This window comes from Centroberyx affinis, unplaced genomic scaffold (genome assembly GCF_046629955.1).
Source record: "Centroberyx affinis isolate AG114_WGS23_722 - 3 ecotype Tasmania unplaced genomic scaffold, CSIRO-AGI_Caff_v1 ptg007898l_1, whole genome shotgun sequence".
Taxonomy (NCBI): Eukaryota; Metazoa; Chordata; class Actinopteri; order Beryciformes; family Berycidae; genus Centroberyx; species Centroberyx affinis.
Genome location: NW_027283963.1, coordinates 19,411 through 36,846, shown reverse-complemented (window position 1 = coordinate 36,846; position 17,436 = coordinate 19,411). Strand labels below are relative to the sequence as shown.

At 40.3% G+C, this 17,436-nt stretch overlaps 1 protein-coding gene across 1 annotated transcript in view; it reads left to right on the top strand.

Annotated features, from left to right (window-relative positions):
* LOC139639901 (inactive N-acetylated-alpha-linked acidic dipeptidase-like protein 2) overlaps nt 1-1,802 on the top strand; it is a gene marked incomplete at its 3' end in the record, with an annotated part of 247,849 nt that extends 246,047 nt beyond the window's left edge. The window contains exon 13 of the mRNA XM_071514054.1: nt 1,656-1,802. Coding sequence (XP_071370155.1) covers nt 1,656-1,802 — 147 coding nt within the window. The remainder of the gene's footprint in view (nt 1-1,655) is intronic.
* Between the last annotated feature and the right edge of the window lie 15,634 nt (nt 1,803-17,436).

The following is a 17,436-nucleotide window of genomic DNA, read 5'->3' as shown; positions in this document are numbered from 1 at the left end:
TCCTGCCACAGCAAGCCACATACTGAGGCCAGCAGCCCTTAGTCTCCATCTGGTGTAGCTAACCAGTTCAACCAGCTACAAGTGTGCAGCCTCTTACAGAAAGTAGCTGTTGTTCTCCCAGTCAGCACTGAGCTAAACAGGTGGGAACATAGCAGCCCTCCACTACTACTGCTAAATTACACAAGTAATTTAGTACTTATTCAATAAACAAATTTTAGAAAAACTTCCCATTTGTGTACTGTATATACCAATATTTTCCATAACCACTGAGCAAGTAGAATGAGCAGTTTTAGTGTCACATGATCTAAATACTTTTAGTGTCACACAATCTAAATCTAAATACTAGAATTAAATTTTTTTGGTTTCAACAGATTTAGTGTCATGGTTTAACTCCTTTATACCCTGAAAAGAAAAAAACGGTCATAAACGTCCTTGCCTTGCTCCTCATTGTCTGTCTCCTCTTTCTCCTTTCCTCACCTCTCATATCCCATTTTGCCTCCTCGCCTCCCTATTTTTGTGTCCCTCCTCTTTTCTCCCATCCAATACTTTTCCATTCCTCTCCTCTCCTCTCCTTTCCTCTTCTCTCATCTCTGCCTCTGAGTAACCCTCAGTAAACCAGAAGCTGTTTAGAACTGAAGACACCACAGGGAGAAACAACTTTCATGCTACACGTACTCACCTTTCCTGAAATATTTATATTAGCAGCTCATCCCCTTAGCTTGAGTATCAGTGTTGAGTTTTACTATTTCAACAGCGTCTGGAGCTGCCTGTACAAAAAAAACACAAAGACCATACCACCCCCTTGTATCTTTTATAGTTTTTGAGTTTGTCTGTATGTCTTTTATTTCTCTCTGTGTTCATGTGTTTTATTAAGTGCCTACCATTCAACAAGTGAAAACTAGCTTAGCTCTAGCTCATGCTTGCCAGGTGTGAGCAAACTGGTCTCATGAAATTTCATTAAATGAGCATGAACCCTGAAACGCAGACTACGTGTTGTGGACACGAATTATGTGAAGATTATGTTCATACACCACAAATGAAAACATAACAATCAAAAATAACATCAAATCACCAATAGCTCACTATTAATACTTAACTAACATCACTGCTAACATACACTTAGCAAGGCCTACTATGCTAACGTTACATCTCCAACAAAGGATTAAGCCCACTTACAACGAAGAAATCCAACGAACAACATGCAAAACCTAAATCCATGTCATGTTGTAAAAAGACATGACCTTCTGGAAACCAGGGAACATAAAAATCTTCTACTACCTAGCCAAACACTTCCACAAGCCATTTCAATTGTAGAGAAAAGTGAAATGGACAACTCATTCAAATACAACTGCAGTAAAAGCTAGCATCCTAACTTATTGTCCATCAGCTGGTGTATAAAATTAGACTACAATCACAGGCATGTCAGACATGGCAGTTCAACAAGGACGTAATGAAAATACTACATGCCATCCATCAGCACATGGAAATGCTTCTGGCTAGCTTAAAATATTAGTGAACTGAATCCTCCTCTTAGCGGGACTCCATCCTTTATTTCTTCTTCCCTCTGATTAACCTTTGTGTCTCTACTTTCTTTATTCATCCTCTACCCCTGCCTCTCTCCTCCTCTTTCCCTCTGTTCTTCTTCTCTCTATTAGAGACAGCTGCTGAGTTGTATCCGTGGTGGGAACTGTCCTGGACCCAACGTCAGCTCGCTACAGCTGCCTGGAGATGTGAGCTTCTTCGCCAACCAGCTGGCCGTGCCCACCCTGGAGTTTGCCTTTGAGCAGACCAAAGCAGAAGAGGTACGCCCAGACCAATACACCATATTTCCAATCATGCAAACACACCCTTGACTTTGCATCAGAAATCTCATTTGGAGGGATAGGATTTTCAAGGATATGCATTTCCGTTGTTGGACGGTTGATTAACTGATGTGGGGCCATGAAAGCATAGGCCTACATGTGAAAAACTCATTACATCATTAACACATTGTGGTTAGTTTTTTCCAGGTTTTTTGTAATTATTCCCATGTTCTCCTATTCTGTGCTAAACTGTGAGATCCCTGATCAAAGTAGAAGAGTGCTGATGCATACTTGACACAATCACAGCTTGTTTCTCAGTGCATGACAAAAAGCTGTGATGGCTTGGATAAACCGTTGAGTTTGCCATAGGCATACCACTTGGTTATCTTTTGCTTTTAGTAGGATGTAAACAACCTTCTCAGCTCAGATACCCACACCTGTCGCTATCTGCAGTCCATGTGTATCACATTTGGTTGAAATTCAAGATGTTTGAGAGCTTTCTCCAGGTTTTTTGAGGGAAATGGTTAGCACAGACAGCTATGTCACTGCAGTAATTTGTCCAGTTCCTGCTCTTCCCAGTGTAGCACCGTGGGGACTGGATCTGATAACAACCATCTGCAGCCTATAAGACTAATAGCATCATTTTGTTAGCATTAAATATTTCATGATCATTTACCAAATCCAGCTTGACACGTTGCAGTATGGTTTATATCTCAATACAACCAACAAATGCAAAGCATAGTGTTTACAAATTATGCATGCCCCCATTTACTTCCATTAAAAATGCAATATTGATGTTTGTTTTACTGCCTTGGGGCGGAAACAGTGAGATTTAGCCCCAGCTAAGCCAGCCCACTCAAATTTGGAACTTCTGGCTAGGACGGCAACTTCGAGCTTAATTAGTGCAAGAGATCTTAGTAATGTTTATCCACCTTCAGGGCATCTTCAGAACCTGATAATAACAGGTAAACAAACAGAAATTGAACCAACAATACTCTAATACATAAAGATGGTGGACTTGATTGTGGGGGTAAAAGGTCAAAATTAGTATACACATTAGTAACCATCACCATAATAACATTCCGACTGAACACAGTATTAAAATCGTTCCTCATGATGATAATCCCATTTCTCTTATGTTATGTATTTTATCTCTTTATTGAGACAGTTGGAAAGCTGAGAGGGACAGAGATTAGGGGACATGGCTCTGGTGGGAATTTGTCCTCCATGTGGTTCGGTCTTGATACATACAGATGGTGAACTCAGCTGTGGAGAACAAATGTCAAACTTCCTGTACAAGTAGGCATGAAAGTAATCTAAAATAATCTAAGATCTATACTGAAATACTGCAACGATAATACAGCTTTGTCATTTGCTTTTTTGGCTTGAGAACGAGGCTTTTAGTCTTTGTAGCTGAAATGTGTTGTGATATAGCTCTTGTTTCTTCCTCATCTCTGATTGTGCTTGATTCTCTGATACAACATCAGTAAGCACAGTCATGATGATACAGTGGAGGGGAGAGGGTGACAGGGAGAGGAGGGAGGAGGTAGAAGAGGCTGAGAGAGCTGCTGACGGATGCAGCGGAGGGGTGAGGGAGATGGGAAAAGGAGGGTGGTGGGGACAGGAGGATGAAGCCAGATGTGTGAGGCAGATGGTAGAGTTGTCACGGTGGTGCCATTTTGACGCCGGTGTTGTTTCCCTCCTCAACACCGGCCATACCGGTTATACCGCCTGTCGCCACTAGGGGGTCTAAGCGCTATCAAAGTCGGCGTCACTACAATGAAAGTGAAACTTAAAATTCCTCTCAAAACTCACATGTGTTAATGGTATTTGTAAATGGTAACACTTTTTAATCAGCGATTTATAACACTGCTCAACACTCAGAGAGTTAATGTGAGTGCAGGTCAGATTCTGGCAGATTGCCTTTCTTTAGGCTCCCATTAGGGTTAGGTTAGGTACACATCTGGCCAACTGGCCAAACGTAGACATTGCAATGTCACATCCAGATATTTCCAGTGCCACTAAAGGAGTTTAATATCAAACTTTTTTTCAGCAGTTTTGATGTCACTCTTTCATAATCAAAGAGCAAAGGCTTCTTTCTAGAGCCACCATTTTGCACCAATGTTCTATCGTAGAATCTATCGTAGAAGAGGAACAGATACCAATTCCTCCACCAACAGCAGTCTCGATAGACCAGAATGCAATGTGGCCACAAGACATGTTGCGTTTAAACTTTTTAAAAATCTCTTTAGAAAATCTCTTTGTGTGCTATTGATATCTCTACCTATATGTATAAGCTCCTTGTTGAATGCAACGAGTTCACATCCCTTCTTTGCAGGTTGTTGAAAGTCATTCTGGGAAAATGTAGTGGGGAGTTAAAATAAATTACAACACTTCATCATAACTCCTGGAATGCATTGAATATCACAAACTGATATCTAATAGCGTAATACATATATACAGTATACTATCTAATTGTGGATTTTTCCTTTAAAAATCTTTGTCTTTTTTAAGGAGAGTGGGCCATCCCATTTTCTTGTATTTTTGAGATAGTAAAAACGCTGAGAGGGACAAAGATTAGGGAAGACACAGGAGAGAAGGTTCTGATGGGAATTAATCTCAGCAGAGATCCATGTGGCCCTAACCAGCCATGCATGTTTCGCACAACTTCTGCCTCTGTATTCCAGCATTTTGTTCAATATTCCAAACACACGGATATGTAGATACACCTATGTACGTAATTCTGTTCATTCATCCTTATATGCCCAGTAAACAGAGTTGTGGTGCCGGTAATGTGTCGGGAAACCACCAGATGTTGTGTACCACTGCCATGGTGATCGTGACAAGAGTGCAGTTCGTTGAACATTTGTTTTCTCGTTTAGCATCTGTTTCTCCCTCGCCTCATGCAAGTTTTCTCCGGCACACAGTCATCACACTCCCCGCACCGTGCTGTGTTTATTCGCCCCCTGCAATAATTGAAGTTTTGTAAAGTTTGGAAAGTTGGTCTTCAGATGGCTGAAAGCTGGCTGAGGCATCGCCAAGGTGTGACTTTATAATGAAGGTAGGGAGCAGTGCTACTATGAAGAGAAAAGCTTCCTGGAATTTTGTGAAATGAGCATGACGTCTTAAAATGCAAATACGTGCTCTGTGCACGAAAAGTGAGAGAAATGTGTTTGATCCACCGTGAGCGGATTACGTGACAGAGACATGACTAGAAACAGGCAGTAGTCGGACATTGAAATAGCGTGGTGGAAAGTAAGGGTGTGGAGGTCGGGGTGGGTGGATAGGGGGATATATTTACCTTTAACTCCGAAGATCCAGGTTCAATTCACAACTCATGAAGTTTTCTACTGTGAGTAAAGTTTTAAATTTTAGCTAGTGTTTTTCTTTTTTAACCATGACCAAAACCTAAGGTTAACCTAACCTTAACCAAATTGTTTTAGTTGTCTAAACGTAACCAAAGTTTTAGTTGCCTAAATCTACCCCTAAATTGAAGCTACTGTCACATAATCCTTTCATGTGGAGGAATGTAATCTTAACATAATTTGTGTCCACAACACGCAGTCTGCATTTCAGACTTTAGAGGCTGCGTGTGCATATTTGGTTGAGTGTGCTTGTATGGTGTGTGTGCTTGTGCACGCATGTTTGTGTGTGTATGTAAATCAGAGGATCACCCGTGCCCTAACCATCCCTCAGCATCAATTATCTGTTCACCTAAAATGGGACTAATTGGCTGAACAAGGAGAGATTAGGGACAGATCTGGCCAAACACGTAGATAAGTGTGTATCTGATCTGATCTGATCTGATCTGTGTATCTGGCTACACAGGTAGATAGCTAAAATTGACTCTGCGACCTTCTGACCCCAGAATAATGTGTTGACCCCAGAATAATGTGTTGATTAGTTGATTAGAGTTTAGACTAGGGACACACACTCTGCACAGTAGCTGATCAGACAGTGTCTATAAACATCTATTTCAACTTGGATGTAAGTTGGACTTTATGCACCACATTATGCGCTGGTTTGTGACTTTATGCACATTATGCGCTTTATGCAGAAGTTGTGCAACAACATAATTTAAAATGGTGTTTATTTAATTCTAATTTTCAGCTGGTATGGGCAGTCAAAATATTTTAAAACCAACCGAGGGTCTCATTTGTATTGGACCTGGATTCAGTTTTTTTGTAGAATGGCCTAAATTCGATTTCCCCCTGCCAAAAAGAATTCTGTGTGAAACTGCTCGCAGTACTAAGAGAAGTTTGCCAACCCACACTGTGATTAAGTATTATGTCAGTTCTCCACTGAACCAGAGACAGTGGAGCGGAAAGTAAGATACATATTACATGTGCATCCGTAAACATGTCATTTAACGCATATTTGACACAGCGCTCTGAACTTGCAGCAATTTAATCACGCCAGTTCTCTAGGAGCACATCAAGTCTCAATTTATTATTGGCTCTTGCAGCAGAAATACTATTTGATTATACCAATTTACAGTGGCATTCTGTCCATTTCGAATGCCATTTCTCAGCCTGCATGTCTGGGCTATAAAACACAGTCAATGGAGTCTTGTTAAGTGGCAGTAGACACCTGTCAGTGTCTCCCCTCCCCTCCTGTAAGTCTGAGGCTGATGAGTAGCGATAGAAGGATATTACATTTGCATCCTGCTCTCCCCTGCACAGCTGGCAGGCCAAACCCCCCTTGGTGCTTCAAATGGTAATGACACAAGTAAGCAGTCACGGAAGCTAAGGCACGGAAACACACACACATACACACACACACACACACACACACACACACACCTACCTCCATCTGATACAGGTCTTACTTGAATTCCATTTTTTTCATTTCCACCTCCAACTTTGAAGATGGAAATGAGAGGGGGTGAGAGAGCAAGTGAGTGAGAGAAGTAAGTGGAATGAGAGAGGAAAGAGGATGAGTGTGAAGGAGAAACAGTGATAAAGAAAAAGAAAGATGCTGTCTTGTTAAAGGTGTTATGTGTATTTTTAGTAGGGTTGGGCTGTTACAGTACTGCTGCTGACTGAAGCTATTTGTGTGTTGTCGGTAGCACGTAGGCCTAAAGGTTAATTGAATATGGATGCAATTGCTTTAAATTAAAGTCCATAATTGTACATTGTATGGGTTGATTTAGTGTAGATGGTTTCATTCAAACGCTTTTGCTAGGAGTAGTATACACATCCAGTCAGCTGTTTATACTAGGAAGTGGCAAGCGGTTGGAAGTTGAAAACAACCTCTGGTTGGATTGGTGGAGGTCACGGACAAAAAGAAATCCTGTGGCTTGTGTTGTTATGTGGTGAGGTGTTCTCTAAGGACTGGGACAAACACATTTTCCAAAATAATGTTTACTTTCCCCAAGGACAACGAACGGATCAATGCACTGAAGAGAGAGGGATAGGAGATCAGAAACCTTCACATTTACACCACTCACTTTATCACAGGTAGAGTTACAAAAACATACACAGGAGTCACAGTTAAGTTCACAACATCTGGCTTCCTAAATATTGATATTGTCACTAGCTACGTAAGCTACTACCAATTCATCAACCATGCAACAGCACAACTACCGTTAATGCTATGCTATACCATTAACATCAGTACAAAACATACCAAAACATCACCGAATCAAGCAATGCTAACAACACAGAGGTACAGCTGTGTTATTGACATCTTGAAACTGTCTATAAATCAAGTTGTTTTGCCTTGTTCCTTCCCCATTTCGCTTTCTATCTCTGTGGGTTTTTTTTCACACAAATTATGTATGAATGTATCAAATGTATCAAACAGCAGAGGTACCCAATGAGACCAAATGAAACGGAGCTAAAACGTTCAAGGCCAATGGAAAAATCAACATGTTTATCCTCTTCAGTTAAGCCGAGGTTCTGGGTTCTTTTTGACCACTCGCTTGAAACTGGTGTAAGTCGATAGTGGAGGAAAATGACTAAAAATGTTGTGTTTGGGGTTGAAAACACAGGTTTTTGAGGGGAAAAAGATCAGGATTGTTTCAGTCTCCGTCAGGAAAGATGAAGCAGGCAAAAAATAAACAGAGGACTCGGTTAAAAGATTAAAGCGGACCCAGAATTAGCTGTTGCTGGCCTGATAAGTTTGCTGAAGGGGCTGATTCATGTTGGAATCAGGAAAGACTGGCAGCCATCAAATCATCACTGTGTTTGCAGAAGACACTTTGTCAAAAGTAAATAGATCATTTACATATGTTTCTCACAGATAGTAGCTAAGCATTAACCATTCTATTGGTGTTAACTTAGCAAGCTAACATGAACCTGTTTTTGCCGTGTTAGTTAAGTTAGCTAACATTAGCTACAACTCACAGTAGCTACAATGTTAACCGAATGCCACCTAACCTAATTTATATAGCTGACTAAACTTATTAATATTTAGCCATCCATCTAGGTTAGGTTAAGTGGCATTCAGATCACTAACTTAACACCTTAACACCAATAAAATGGCTAAGGCAGACTTAGCTAATGTAGCTAAGTTCCTCTTCGCTATAGTCTGTGAGAAAAAGAAGTCATTTCACTACTTAAATGACAAAGTGCCTTCTGCAAACAGTAATGATTTGATAGCTGCCAGTCTTTCCCAGTTCCAACGTGACTCAGCCTCTACAGCAAACAAGACCAGCAGCAGCACTCCAGGTCCTCTTATGGCTTCAATTTTTTCACCCAGTTCTCTCTGTTTTTTTGCCTGCCCCGACTCCAGAACATTTCTATCCACTAGGGTTGTCGCGGTGGGCGGTGTTACCGGTGGCATACGGTCTTGGAGTCCACACCGGTGTTCTCAGCCCCACACCGGGAATACCGTTATTTTGTATTTTCTAAAATACAAGCACATATTCAGAGCTTCCATGTTCAATAGGCTGCTAAATGATAAATAGACATACTAAAAACATACTGATCATTAATATCTGATCACTAATATGACAGATTAGGATGAATAGGATTAATTAATTGTCCTTACCTAGTGACAGTAATGTGTCCAGTACAATCCAATGATAGCCTAAAGAAGGGCAATATGCCAGAATCTGACCACAGTAACTCTCTGAGTGTTGATCAGTGTTATAAATCTCTGATTAAAAACTGTTACGTTCACAAATGCCATTAATACTGTTTGGAGAGGAATTTTAATTTCACTTTCATTGTAGTGACGCTGACTTTGATAGCACTTAGACCCCCTAGTGGCAACAGGCGGTATAACCGGTGTGGCCAGTGTTGAGGAGGGAAACAACACCGATGTCGAAATGGCACCACTGTGACAACTCTACTATCCACATCCAGGGAGGCAAATATTTTCTCAGCCTAAATCTGACTAAAGCCTGAAATTAACATAAATTTTCTAATAATTGCAGATAATAATCTTTTTTCACATAATTTTTTTTAACCATAGCCCAACCCCAATCTTACTGAAGTAAGGAGAGACATTTATTTTTTGCATCTATTTGGGTGCCATAGGGTCATAGGTTTAATATGTAGTGCTGTTGTGGTGTGCTGCCAGACTTACTGTATATAAATATTCATGTTTTAGATATATTTTCATCTTCTTAAGCGTGTGATTGTATCTGTTTATTGAGCACTTACCTAATTTGTATGTAAACAGACAATCATCAGCAGTTTTCTGCCTGTTCAAAATTCAGTGTCCAAAGGTAAAACTGCTACCAATCTTTTCATGACACAGCAGTAAGTTTATGAAAGAGATTATTTCCCATAAAATCCCTTTAAACAGCCACTCAGTCACTATTTGAAGCTAGAGATTTGAACATGAAAGCTCCATTTTTTTTCTCCATGCTTTGACTTGGTGAAGGGGGATTTTAAGTTCAAGGTACAGTTGGAGTTGTGCAGCTGAGTACAGCATGAAATTTTGATCAAATGTCTGTTATTTCACTGTGTTTGGTCTTTGATATCATTTTCTCCTGTGTGTAAGTTGGTAAACAAACAACAAACTTTTCTCCTCCTTTTTACCCCTTTCCTTAGAGCGGAGCTAGTTTTTTGCCTACACAGCTTTCTCTGTGTGTGTGTGTGTGTGTGTGTGTGTGTGTGTACCGCATCTACATTGTTGTTTTTGTATTTGATTGATCTGATTGTAGGGTTAGGACTTGGATTTAGGGTTAAGATCAGAACTAGGTTTAGGTTAGTTGCTAGGGAATGAATGTAGTCAATGGAAAGGCCTCTGAACTCGCACTGAGAGATTGCTGCTGCGGGAACAAAAAGTTGTTTTGGTCCTACCGGCTATTCTCCTCCTCTCCTCCTGCTGCGTGTGACGTGAGTGACGTCAGGCTCTTCTGCAGTGCACTGCCGCAATATCGACATGGAAGCTACAAAATGAAAAGTTGGTCAAATTGATCCAAATCGATCTCTAATGTGCAGATGTGCGCATCACGTCATGTTTGTCATTTGGTGATTCACTGACCAGCAGAGCAGCAGCAGCAGAGTCTGAAAGTGAAACTTTCCACAATTTGTTCCATAGGCTACTGCTGTATTAGTAGGCTAATCCAGCTGTGATGTCATCGTAGATTGACATGTAATTCTGACAACTGATTGGACAGTTACTCTCCAGGGAGATCGGACCCACGTGGGGAGTGGGGGGACACAGAACCGAATGAACCGCGGCACGCATGCGCAACCCGAACCGTGGGTGTCTGTTTTCGGTATCCGTTGCACCCCTATTATATATATACACACACACATATATATGTATTTCCTGGGTTCGTACACCCATCTCTTCCCGCCCACATGCCTGGCTAAGCATTTGTCGTGTGACACTGTTGCACTTCTAACTATGAACTTAACCTTTCTGCTGCTTTCCAGCCTTCACTCCAAATTAGACATTGGCTCTGTGAGTTGCTGTGTGTGTGTGTGTGTGTGTGTGTGTGTGTGTGTGTGTGTGTGTGCGCGCTTCTGTGTGAGTCAGTCTCCATTGTATAACCAGCTGAATAAGGCACTTGGGCTCCCACCAGTCTCTAGCCAGCTTTGTTCTCCTGGTTTGGACTAACGGCTTGGGGAGACATCTGTGGCTGAATTCATAGACAACAGTATTTTCCAAGCCTGATGTTAAAGTGGTAGTCCCACAGAATGTGAATGGACAGAATGGTCATTCCCATTCAAATCAATGTTCCAGGATGGTCGGAGCGGGTTAGCACTCCGAACCGACTTACGGTAAGTTGTTGAGTCGATTCTGTCACCTTGCTGCCATGGATTGCTAACATGCTAATTAATGTTGACTAGAAGAGCTAGAGAGAGAAGTGCAGTCTTTGATAATGCTATGTTAACCTTGTTGCTAACGTCAGCTGTCAGTTCAGTTCTGATAGTTTGCTAAGAACTCATGCGTCAGACACATCTGCACAGTTCTCAAGCAAGTGTGACAGACTTTACAGCCTTAATGCCCAGACCTGCGTTGTCACCATAGCAACTAACCCTTACAATTCCATAATCGGCATTTTATGCTATACTAGCCAATTTACATTGACAAACAGTGGAATGACTGTTCTATCCATTCAAGGTCTCTGGGTAATCCTCAAGATCCTTGTGTTTTTTTTAATAATTATTATTTTGTCTCCATCTTTGATGCTAAACCCTCATTGCTGTGGTGTTTTTACACTGTACTTCTAAGAGATCACCTGTCAATCAAACAGTGTGGTCAGTACTGTGACATCCTGTAGATGTTCAGCCATGGTGGCTATTGCTGCTCATGCTAACTACCCAGTTCTTCTATTTATTCCAAACATCTCAGTCCTTGGTTAATTATCAAATCCAACAATGCCAAGTTGATACTTGTGGAGAAAGTTCTTCCCAAGAATGATCTTCTCATGAAAGTAAGCGCAGAGACGCTTCCTTACAGTCTGAGATGGACTGTGAGCTTCACATGGTGCATATGATTAATTAAGACACACCGCTGTTACTTACTCCAGCTGTTGTACTGTAGACTACAGCGCTGCTCGGACATGATGCGTCGTTCTCGCAATGAATCTTGGGGCTTTCCATCCATCCTCGTCAGTCAAGTCACCATCTGATGCATCCTCGACTGGCAAGTAAACCTCCGGGATCTCCATCTGTTCTCCGTCCTTTTGGTCTTTTGTTTTGGAATCATGCTTCGGCGGATAGACAAAACGAAACCGCGTCATGGAGGACACAAGAACGCATACTGAGAAAGAGCCTTGGTCCTCAGGACTCGGAGCCATGCTGGTTTTCATTCAAGCCATCTAATCAGGGACTGGTTTACACCTGGGATGCCAGGTGAATGTAATTAACTGCAATTAACTACCTGGCAGGATAGAAAACCAGCAGTACTCTGCGCCCGGAGGACCAGTATTGAGAACCACCACACCAGAGGATCTACCAGACATCGGGTGTTTAGAACAACAAATGTAAAAGCTTTCATGAACTGACTATGGGTTGAATCACTATTGTGTTATGGCAATCAGAGAAAGAGAGTGGCGAAACAGTCATTTATTTATATGAAAATGTTACAGATCATTACTTTATATGTAAAAGGATTTTGGGACATGCATGTATATCACTTGTTTGTGTGTGTTGCTTTGAGTGGGCCGCATTTTGCACTGTGTTCTGGTATTTACAAAAAGTGCACACATCGGCCCGAAGGGGTGCTTTAATTAAAGGTCAAAATTTCCTGACTCCTCCACCAAAGTCCAATTGACATGAAACGTGCTACACCAATCCAGCTATCTTTACACATTTACACTGATTGACCAAAATGTTAAACTTTGAAAGGCCAAACACTGTTACACCACCAGTCGGATTTTGATGAAAGGGATGATGCAAATTGCTGCTGATTGGGCCAAGGGGGGCTTGCATCATTCATGCGGGACGATATGTTTACTGTTGCCTTGTTTTTCTCAAATTGTAACCGAATCCACCATTCTGATGAAGTATTCAGTCAAGAAGAATTATCTCTGTCTAAAGAAATGTACTGTAATTACAGAAAAAAGGCAGCTATAACCTAAAATATTTCCAACCCCAGTGGTGGTTAAGGTGGGGCAGTTTCTTTGATAGTTTGACATTCTGCGCACACGTCAAATTATTCCTCCTTGAAACATCTCCATTGGAGACATAGCTGTCACTTCTCCCTCCTGCCAGCTTGACGCACTTCAAACCCCCCACTGAACAAAGTCTTTGACAGATTCAGCCTCGTTTGTGAGTGATCAGTGTGATAAAAAAAAAAAGTTGCCATATGTTTCATCATTCCTACTGTATTTTCAGAGCACACAAAGTTTTATAGCTCTAAAAAACTGAATATACCGTTAGTTTTCAGCTCAGCCTGACAGCTGCATTTGTAACATCTGAAATCCCATATAGCTTTGTGTAAAAATGGTTGCAATAACAAGTGATAGGTAGAAAGCACAGAAAGGGTTCAACCAGGATTCACTCATCTTCATTGTGCATCTTGTGTCACGGTCGTTGTTACAATGATTTCGGTGTGGTACAAGAGATGTGCCCAGACTTCCAGATAATTACATTATAATGATCATAGAGTTGTTGACAGCTGTGAAAAAGGTTATGGGCAGTTAACACCACCATCACCATATACATTTCACCTAAATTATTAGAACACAGAAAATTCAACAATAGAAAATGTTGATTTATTGTTTTGTTCATAGAAATTGATTAGGGTTTCGCACTTGTACTGCACTTTGTGGGTGTAGCCTTTTTGCCACCATTTGTACCCCCATCCCAGCTACAGTAGGTATCCCATCCCGACCATACTGAATGCTAGGCAGTCTGACCCTATCTATAGGACTGGTGGCATCAAACCAAAGAAATCTGTTTTTTTTTTGTTTTTTTTTTAATGATGAAACTTGGTTGAGGTGTGATGACCCTACACAACTGGGTGAACTGACCCGCTGATTATGAGTTTCCCAGGATCAGTGACTGTAGTGATGGCTTTGCCTTGCATTTTAAATGCTTAGCTCATTTTCTAGCCCTGAAATGAACATGTTTAAAATCACCTATTTTAGCTTTTCCAAACTGGTTGCCTGTTTATAAACTCCTTTTAAGATCTTGCTGATTACTTTAATGGTAAGGTAGTTGCAAAAAAAGTCCATGTTTACACATCATCCTCATATTCAGGGTTAAAATCTGTGTTTTTCTCTAAACAAATGAATAAATGAGGTTGGGTGAGGAAAATTTGCAGCTTCACTTGTTTCAAGAGTTTCCTTCAGTGGTGGCACATCTTGAAACAAATGGAGGGATCTGTCTTATTTAAGATATTGGCCCTCGATTCAACACATTTCTTGAAGCTAGCTGAGTTGCATGGGAAGCGAGTGAAAGCACCGCGCCCCAATCTCAGGTTTATTTGATTTGCTTTGAGGAAAATCTGATTATTTGTCTTATTACATGATTAAATGTCACACTATTGTTATTCCTCTATAATCCCACTCTAACAGCAGCATGAACAGAAGTGCCACCCGTCTCCCTCTCTGCATCATTTATCTCCTGCCTGTCCCTCCTTTCTCCTTCCCTGTCTCTCATTCTCTCTTCTTCCACAACTCCATATGCTGTTTTCTTTTCTCCTCTCTCCTGCCAGCCATCCCTTTTTTTCTTAATCCTCTATGCCTCTCTCTCTCAAAAAATCAATTATATTGTCAGAAAAGCATTAATTTATGCTTTTTTGCCCTTAAAATACCCTATTACCCTAATATCCTCATATAGCTTACATCAGTTTGATGCTATTTTCTATGATATATTCTATGAATTCCATATAATAAAGATTTATCTCAGCCTAAAAAGGCCAGTAAACTTTGTTCTGCAAATAAAAGTGTGGTAAACTGATCTTAGGTGGGTTTACCCTCTGCTACATCCCTGGTTATTAATCTTCATCACTCCTCCTCACATCTCTCACTGTTTTTCTCATCTGTGTCTTCCTCCTGTCTTCCTCCTCTTTGTGTCTCATCCACACTGCTATAATGGGAAATGAAAGGCTCCCCCCTCCACACACACGCACACAGACACACACACACACACTCCCTCAACAGATGTTCAGTCCAATCAAGTGAATTAGAGGATTTAGTATCGGTATCAATTACCTCCTCAGTAACAGGCGGTGCCAAAACTTATCCCTAGCCAAACTCCCAGACCCGCTGGGATCTGTGTGGATGGGAAGGATGGAGAGGAATGGCTTATGTGCTGTTGGGCGGGATACGTACACTCCAAACTGCCTCCATGATACTTCACTTTGCTAGAACATTTTGTGAGCTTGGAATGTGTTACTTAATACTTTCTTTTTTGATAACGCTTTATTTTCGTCCGCAATTTCCTAATAATTTCCTAGAAAGGAACTGTTCATTTCTTAGGAAGTTTCCTGGAAAGAACCATTACATTATCTACTAATTATAGGGAAAGTAGAAAAAGAGTTCAATGGTAGTTGGTAGTTGGTAAGTGCCTGGTAATTTATTTTGGAGTTTCCAAGACAGAACCATTACATTATGTAGTAGTTATATAGAAAATTAGAAATTAGAGGAAGGAATTCAACAAATTACTATATTATATTATTATATGAATAATGACTTGGGTTACCAGATTGACCTCTGCCTATTATTTTTCCAATAAATAGTTTATAGTTTTGCAGTTCTTTCCAGGAAACACTTTTAGAAATGTACAGTATCTTATCGACTCTCCAGACTGCTGACATTTTCTATATAACTACTACATCAGTCCATGGTTCTTTCCAGGAAACTTCCCAAGAAATTAGCAGTTCCATTACATTACATTACATTACATTTTGGGGTTAAGTAATTTACAAGAGAGAAAGTTCATGACAGTTTTGCCAGCTGGCATTAGGCTTGGGCTGATATTCGATAATATTGAATATTGCAATGTTTTTCCCAGTATCAAATACCCACCCCTCCCCCTCGCAATAATATCATATATCACGACATCTTGGCGGAACAGCATCGCAATATTACATTTTGGATATCCCCCAAGGCTAGCTGGCATGTCTAATCTTTGATGCTCAATATCTCAGTGCTACGCTCCAAACCTTACAATTCCCAGCTCATGATTTGTCGTTTTCAGCACTTATATCCACCTCTTCATAAAGCATAAATCTCACAGCATCTTTCTGTCTCATTCTACTGAGACGCTACTATTTTACTTCTTGTTAATGCTGGAATCCGGACATTTTTTCCTACATTGTGATTCATTCATTTCTGCTTAAACTCCTCTTTCTGCTTAAAGTCCTGAATGTTGGAATTGTCGGATGAGTATGTTTGTATAACCCCATTTGCTCTATTTTTATTTACGTCCTATTCTTGTTAGATATAACCTGTTACTACTCAATGCTGCAGTGTCCCAATCTTGCCACAGGGATCATTAAAGCTGCGTTCACTTAGATTGGAATGTGGACCATGTAGAATCAACCGCAATACAATTACGTCAAATATGGACGATTTCAATTCTGACAGACTGGCAAATTATGTCCATATTGTATAATGGTTGATTCTACATGATCCCTATTCTAGTCAAATTGAACCAATCTACTCTACTCTACTCTACTCTACTCTACTGTACTCTAATCTAATATAGTGTACTCTAATTTACTCTAATCTAAATATTTTAAGTGCTTCCTATGAGGCAACAGGCAACGTCCACCTTTGACTATAAAAGTGTATTTTATTTCTACAAGGGGAGTCGTACAGTTGAGTAGAGATAGCAAAGTCTCAGAGAATAATTACTGTACTAACTACAGTATATAGAGACACTCTGACCACAATACACTCCATTCATCCCACATTAGAACTTCATAGGAAAAGACAGCAGGGAGGTGGAAATGGCTGCTTTCATCTTGGCCACACTGTACTGTGACCCTGCAACACATAATATATTGTTGAGAGAAACTGGGAAAGAAAAAAGTGTGTCTGATAATCACAGCTCGAACATAAATCTAAGCTTTTTGTCAATTGTATTAAAAATAAGACATCAACTTGTCAGTGTGGTCCACCTCTGATATGATGGAGGTTCCTCCCTGACCACAGCCACTCAATATATTTTATTATTATTATTTTATATCAGATGTCTGACCAGAGAAATCATTCCAGTGTGGTGTGGGCGGATTTTCCTGAACAGTGTGTAAAACCTGCAGTGAAACGTGCCTCAAGCTGCCTAACGGAGCTGCTGACCCACCTAAAAGAAGTTCATTGGTGATTCATATTAAAATACCAGATATTATAATACATTATAACCCTTTGTCAGACAACCTCTGATAGACAGCTAATCGTAAGCATTGATAAGACGGTTGTAGTCATAATTAATTTCCAGTTATCTGTAATGTTTTGTGCTGATATAATGCATCACTAAGCATTGTCTTCTTATAAGCATGGTCTTAAGTCATTATGAGTGTAATGCCTCATTATAATTAATAATTTGTTATAACATATAGTATAAAAGTTATATATAATCCCTCATAATCCATTATAGTCATAGAAATTGATACCCAAACTGGAATTATATTAATCTCCTGTAGTTTCCAAGTCAAACTTTGTTCAATACATATGACTCTTTTTTTTCTCTGACCTCTCTTTAGTTACCATGGCAACACACCACTTATTTTTTAAGCCAATTGCTCAATTAGTGTCTCAAACAATAAGTTTCAA